This window comes from Betta splendens, chromosome 2 (genome assembly GCF_900634795.4).
Source record: "Betta splendens chromosome 2, fBetSpl5.4, whole genome shotgun sequence".
Taxonomy (NCBI): domain Eukaryota; kingdom Metazoa; phylum Chordata; class Actinopteri; order Anabantiformes; family Osphronemidae; genus Betta; species Betta splendens.
Genome location: NC_040882.2, coordinates 11,685,143 through 11,691,861, shown reverse-complemented (window position 1 = coordinate 11,691,861; position 6,719 = coordinate 11,685,143). Strand labels below are relative to the sequence as shown.

Below are 6,719 nucleotides of genomic sequence, written 5' to 3'. Positions count from 1 at the left end.
AGTTGTAGCAAAGGAAGAATTGCACTCTAGGGACTGTGCTTTCGGCGCTAAAGCGACAAAGTAGGACTAATAATAAAAGTGCACTGCGGTTTATTATTTGGGTTCGCACATGACGGACTAGCAGACATCCTGTGGGAGGCGGATCGTTGCAACTTCTTGGCCTGAAAAGTAGTAGCAGTGGCTTTGTTTAAATGAGTTTAGTCTAGTTTAATCTGTTTCACTACATAGACACGTATGCGCACATGCGAGACGTGTGCTTTATTTTGAAACTCACCTTGAGCCTCAACTTGGAGGAAAGCAGCAGCTTTAGTGCTTTAGTGTGGAGCCGATCCAACCTCGTGGCTGTGATCTATGAGCGGAGACACAGCCACTGATGGAACGCAGTGAACAGGAATGAACAGGTGAAGATGAGACGTCACAGGTTTCCTAAAAAACGGCTACTGAACCAGAGACACAAAAATGAAAAGGAGGAAAACAATAAAAATGCAAGACTGAACCAAAATCAGTGAACTTCACATAATGTCTGTTTTTATTGCTTTTTGTTAAGTATTTAGCCTATTAATGCACAGTTATTGGTAACATAAAACATGCCTTTGGCCTTTTTGTAATTAAAGGTCTATGATCCACACAGGCTATGATTTATTATGCAAGTAGAAAAACCAAGCTGTAACACTCACGTTTAGAAACCAGGTAAAAAACAGGCGATATGTTTACCAGTCGCGATTCTCTGACAAATTAATGACCACATATAAGGATGCGCTGTCCTTTCTATACCTCTAAATAGTTAATTTATTTTTTTTCTTAATTCTGTAGGTGATGGGAGCTGCGCGTGTCGTGACGTCATGTCCGGTTCCGTAGGCTAACGGTAGCTAGCTAGGCTCCAGCCCGCTGGAGCGTTATAGGGTTGAATGCAGCCCTATAGAGGAGGTCTGAGGGGGTGACACGGTCGTTTGAGGCGTCCAATAATCGTGCAACGTCGCGGTCACATACTGTAATGACCATGTAATAAGTAACGGAACTTCACATGTGGCGTAGTGTGAATCTTCGAGGTAAAATGACTAAATGTTACAGGAGTAAACTTTCACAATAAAAGTTGCGCTGGGACAGTAAACATCCGATCAGCTGTATTAACAATCATTCAGAGTTTCCTCCATTAGCGGGATGAAGGCTGCCGCTTTTAAAGCTCTGTCTGGGTCGTATCCAGACACTGATTAACATGTTTTACAGGCGCACGTTAACGTTAAGTAACACACGTTCAATGTGAGACGCGCTAAATGCAGCTGTCTGCCTATTGCCCAGCTTCAACACATGAATAATAAACGGGTTGATTGAAGAAGGCAGATTACTCTGTTTAAAGTATTGTCCGTAATGTTGTGTGTGCTAATTTTATTGCTGATAAACACATATTAGTTAAGATTCCATGGCAGATGAGTTGAGCTGGTGTTCTCCAGCTACGGGTTGTAAATAAGTATGAAACGATTCCACCTAAAGTTCAAGTCAAAACATGATGATGACGTTTGCCAGTGGATCATGACTGAATGTGTGTCGTTCCTGTGCAGCTGCTCAGAATGACCGTCCTGAATCTGTCCTTCGCTGCCTGTGGCTTCCTGGGGATCTACCACCTGGGGGCCGCCGGGGCTTTTCTCCAGCACGGGGCCGAGCTGCTGGCGTCCCTCAGGGCCTGTGCAGGGGCCTCAGCTGGGGCCCTGGTTGCCGCCGTCGTGGTCACGGCTCCTGACAAGTTAGAGGTAAAAAATATTGCGTCGTGTGATGTGAGGTTCTGAAGCTCATAGCTTGATACGGCGTAGCTCTGCAGGAGGCCTGTCTGCCCGCTTGATCGGACTCTTAAACCCAGTGGCTCCTAGAAATGCAGCATCCACAGATCAGTGAAGTGTTGTGGACACGACACATGGGAGACAAACAAGTTACGTTTTGCAGACAGTCATGCTTCATGCTAGAAACAGTTCATTCATCTTTAGTGTCTGTAAGTCTGTTTTACTGTTATTATTAAGTCAAATCCACAGCTATAGCTTCATATCTATGATCATGAGGTTTAGGAATGATGCCTTCCTTACATCTGTCTCCTTGGTTTCCAGCACTGTAAAGACTTCACCTACAGGTTTGCTGAGAGTGTGAGACGTCAGCCGTTGGGAGCCATGACACCAGGACACGACTTCATGCTCACGCTGCGGTAACGACTCTGCAGTCATCCCTTCAATGCTGATTAATGCTGTTTCATCACAACTCTAGCAAAATAGAAGCTTAGCATCATTAGCACAGCACAGTGGGACGGTGCCAGAACTACTAACGCAGCCCAACACAGCAGACACGTTTGCTACCTAGTCTAATTTAGTAACTTTTTATATTCCAGGTCAGGCAATTTGCACATATTCTGTAAATGCACCTGCTAGTTTGTAATAAAAAAGTATAGTAGTTGGCACTTAGGTGTAAAATATTAGGCTATTCCCAGGAAAGGGCCAAGTATAATGGAGAGTATTCTAAGGTCATTTCAAAACTAAAAACACAAAAGTACAAAATGGACTATATTGTATGTTTATGAAACGTATAAAATTCAACTGATTTGTATATTGTTTTCTGGTTGAACTACATGTTTACATGCAGATTTCAGCTGCACTGGAGATTTCCTCCTTTTAAACTAATAAAATCCATGTTTGCAGACTAACGAGTGTAAAAGTGGGTAACGAGTCCAATCATCTCGCTTATGATCACCACCAAATTGCTTAAACCTTTGATGGGATCGTCTTGATATTTTACGCCTGGCCACAGCTCAAGTTCCAGAGAAGCTTTGGCACATTACCACACATGGAAAATAACAGGGTCACGTAGGTCACCATGCTTATGATCTACGTAAAATCCAAATACGAAACGATAGTCCAAACGTTATCGTGTGCGTCTGCGTGTGCTTAGACTGAGGCAGCAAAAGCTCTCATTTGAACATTTGAGATGTAAACAACAGCTGGAGAATCATTTTGGTGGCTCAGTCTGTTGGTAAACTGTAACTACCAGTGTGTAACCACGTCCTCATACTATTACAGTACATCAAAGCTATGAGAGGCTGTGTGACTATAGGAGGAGGCTACAGTAGCTCTGTATTAATAGCTTCTTACTCAACATGGTGAGGTCCAGAAAGCTGACGCTGATGATGATGCTGGGGGGTGTGTTTTACCCACTGGCAGTAGACAGAGCCACAGGTGATGCTGTAGCTGTTGTTCTAACCCGAACACAAGCATCACGCTGTAATGCGTCATGGCAGCAAAGACACAAGTTAACAGGTACCATTTTACTCATCTGTTCATTATCACCTGAACGCAGCTTCACGTTGTCCCCTGGTGACGAAGAGCATTTCATTCCGATGTCAGCTAGTTGGTTAATCTGGTTATGTTTATATTGATTTAGCACTAAAACCTATTAACACCTTACATTAAATAAAGCCTGAGTCTGTGTGTCGTGCATTAAGCTGATTATACTGTTCATTCCTTCATTAGTATGCTTCAGTGACTCTGGAATGCAACAGATTGAGTATTAACTACATGTTGCTGTGTTTATGACGCCCTGCGGGGATGTTATTATTAAAAAGCAGACAAATGAGCATCTGTGTGTGGTTGGTCTCCAGGGAGGGGATGGAGGAGGTTCTGCCTGGCGACGCTCACAACCTGGCCACCGACCGCCTCCACGTCTCAATAACACACTCCAGAAGTGGCAAGAACCACATCGTGTCCAGGTTCGCCTCCAGGGAGGAGCTCATAAAGGTGACCCCCCTCTACACTATTTAAACATCGCGCTTTCACTTTTACTCACGCTCATAAATATTGTTTTACATCCCGAGCTCTGCGGCCTGATGGCTGCTTTTTTATGGCTTTGACCAGAAAGCGATAATAAGAAAGTCGATAGCTTGTGTAAAGGCTGTGTGTACATGAAGTAAATCTGACATGCCCTGGTTTCACGTGACTCTGATGAACTGTCCTCTCATCGCTTCTCCAGGCTCTGCTGGCCAGCAGCTTTGTGCCTGTCTATGCGGGACTCAGACCAGTGGAGTTCAGAGGACAGGTGATTTCAAAATTAAAGTCAGAAAATGCCTTGACTCAAATTTGTTGCACAGTGAAAACACAACAGTGCATTGTAATTAATAAATCAATACTAATGAATTTGTGGTGAGGAAGTTTGGAGAACACAGAATCAATCATTTGGGGCATTCAAAATGACTTTCAAAGTAAAAGATGAACTTAAACACACTGGAAATCGACCGATATTTAAAGTTATTCAATCTAAATGTGCGTTTGCTTCCACCAGAAATGGATGGACGGAGGCTTCTCCGACAGCCTGCCGGTTCTACCTGTGGGACGAACCATCGCGGTGTCGCCCTTTGCCGGACTGCAGGACGTGTGTCCCGAACACAAGGGGCCCTTCAACACGCAACTCAGACTGGCCAACATGAACATAATGGTGAGGATGGGACCCTCTCCTCAAGTGAGGCTGAGCTGGGGAACCGGATACATCAAATCCGATCAAAACAATCACCACCGCTGTGATGAGCTGAACTGAAAACAGTATAATATTGATCAGAATCAGCTCCCTATAATATATGTATAGAATTTGCCACAGCAAAGGACACGGCTCACTTCTCCTGGTTGTCATGGTAACAGTACAGCTTCCTGGAGCTCAGGGGAGAACAATGGTGACCGTCAGAGCAGAAAGGCTTTCACACGGTAAAGACATGCTGACATGTCAGCCCTCGACATCTGAACCCACTGAATCCACAAACTAAACTCCAGAACCAACTGGCTGAAGGTTTAAGGGACCAGTCAGCTGCTGGCGGAACGCAGGTATCAATGTGATGTGATGCAAGTCTTTCCCGAAGTTATTCCTTTTTCTGCGGCGCCGCAACTTAAAGTTCAATTTGAGATAGTTGCGTTTTCTGATCACTATTTACTGCATTTTCGAAAAGGTTCTGGCTCGAAAACGCGGCCTGTTTTGAATCCCTGCGTGCTGCGTTTGATCTCCTCAGCTGTCTGTGGAGAACCTCAGACGCCTGAACCAGGCCCTGTTCCCTCCACCCAGCAGCAGCATGCGGGCCCTGTGTGAAGACGGCTTCGCGGACGCCATGAGGTTCCTGAGGCGGGAGGGCTGGACGAGGTGACGCCCGGGTCGAGAGCAGGCGCGAGCTGAAGCGCAGCAACGGGAACAAATGGATCGATTTCACTGGATTCATTTTATGTGTGGTTTTAGTATTTCTAAAGGAAATAAAAAATATATCAAAACAGTTTTCCAGGGCGGTGGTGTTGTGGAGAAACTTCAAACGCATTGATCCAGAACCTGTGTGTGGACTGAGCTCCACCTGCGTCGGTTTGTTTAGCAGAGGTGTATTTTTTTTTTTTTTTAAGGATCAAGGCATCGGCCGAGCACGAGAGCAAGCGCATCATTGTGATCCTCAAATTAAATCACTGGCCGTGGCTGAATGTAAAAGAGAAGCCCCTTGTGACTCTTCAGCAGTTTTCCAAGGACGCGTTTAATTCCTCTCCGCCTGGAGCGGAGGGATGAGCGCCGGACGTGGCAGCTCTTCACGGGACGAGGAGCTCCCTGAGGACGGCGCCGCCGCAGCCGCTGGGCTGTGGGTTGATGAGTGAGCAGGTTCTCCATCACAGCCCGCCGCTTCGTTCAAGGGTGTTTGAACTGAAGCATATAGATCCGCACAGTTCAGCTATTAATACGTGAAAGGCTCAGACATTAAATGAGGCCTTTCTTACACTGAATGCATTGTTTCGGGTCCATGTCGGACAGTAGCTGGGGTAAAACCTGCAGGATTATTCAAATGTGACGCAGCAGGAGGCTTCAGAGGCCTGACTGTTCCCCGTGCAGACCCTTTCCTGAGTTTCCCCACACTTTGTGCACTGCCTCCTGGAGCCAGTCATCTTGTTGCTGTCAGATCTGAACCGCTGCCTTCTCTGCCGCTGTCAGCTGTCGTTTCACAGAGCTCCTGCACCTTGTTCACCTCCAGCTTTTATCTGAATTAATGTCATGTCCGGCTCCACAGCACATCCATCTGCAGCATCACTCTCGGGCCCCTTCGTCGCCGCTACAGTAGCTGCTGGAGTCTGACTGGGCCAATATTCACACCCGAACGGTGACACGACAATAGCGTCTAATTAACAGTCTCGTAATTTAGGGACTTTTTTGTGCTCGTCTCTGCCTCGTTGAAATCTAAAAGCACTCGCCTGAAAGAGGCAGACTGGGCTTTATTGGGAAGGCAGCTGTAGGGCCAGCTTCATAACCACGACCCCTACGATAAATGCTCAAACTGAAATGAGATTTGGGGGGAAAGTAATCTGTCCTCACGGCCACGCATTTCTCTGAAAACACCTTGACTGCTCCGGCGAGACAGCGCCAAAGATCATTGTACAAGAGCAGCATCAGAGCAGCACAGCAGCATGGCTCCAGGTGCTCCACTGGTCTGTGTGCCGTCCAGGCCTGTCATTAAAAAATATCTGGTGCATTATGGGGAGAAAATAAGATAAAGGAGGCCACAAAGTGAGCAGCTGAAATCCTGAATGAAAAAAATTACAAAACTATCCCTCTGGTAAAAAAAAGCTTACAGAAGATGTTTATGCTTACTTACTGTGAATAAAAATGATTTTATTGTATTGTTAAGATGCACAAGAACAAGTGTTCTTAAGCATTAAACACTGTATATGATTAACATA

The 6,719-nt window shown here is 45.7% G+C and overlaps 1 protein-coding gene across 1 annotated transcript; it reads left to right on the top strand.

Annotated features, from left to right (window-relative positions):
* The first annotated feature begins 844 nt into the window (after positions 1-844).
* On the top strand, positions 845-5,283 carry pnpla4 (patatin-like phospholipase domain containing 4). Its single transcript, XM_029143103.3, has 7 exons — positions 845-1,049; positions 1,560-1,748; positions 2,097-2,191; positions 3,635-3,770; positions 4,003-4,068; positions 4,312-4,464; positions 5,027-5,283. Exons 2-7 carry the CDS (start codon positions 1,569-1,571, stop codon positions 5,156-5,158), a joined length of 762 nt encoding a protein of 253 aa, XP_028998936.1. The 5' UTR covers positions 845-1,049; positions 1,560-1,568; the 3' UTR covers positions 5,159-5,283.
* The last annotated feature ends 1,436 nt before the right edge of the window (positions 5,284-6,719 follow it).

Excerpts from the sequence above, each read along its gene's own strand:
- pnpla4 (XM_029143103.3), top strand. The coding sequence starts at position 1,569 with ATGACCGTCCTGAATCTGTCCTTCGCTGCCTGTGGCTTCCTGGGGATC. Across the intron at positions 3,771-4,002 it reads CCAGGGAGGAGCTCATAAAG|GCTCTGCTGGCCAGCAGCTT; the intron begins GTGACCCCCCTC and ends TCGCTTCTCCAG. Across the intron at positions 4,069-4,311 it reads CAGTGGAGTTCAGAGGACAG|AAATGGATGGACGGAGGCTT; the intron begins GTGATTTCAAAA and ends TGCTTCCACCAG.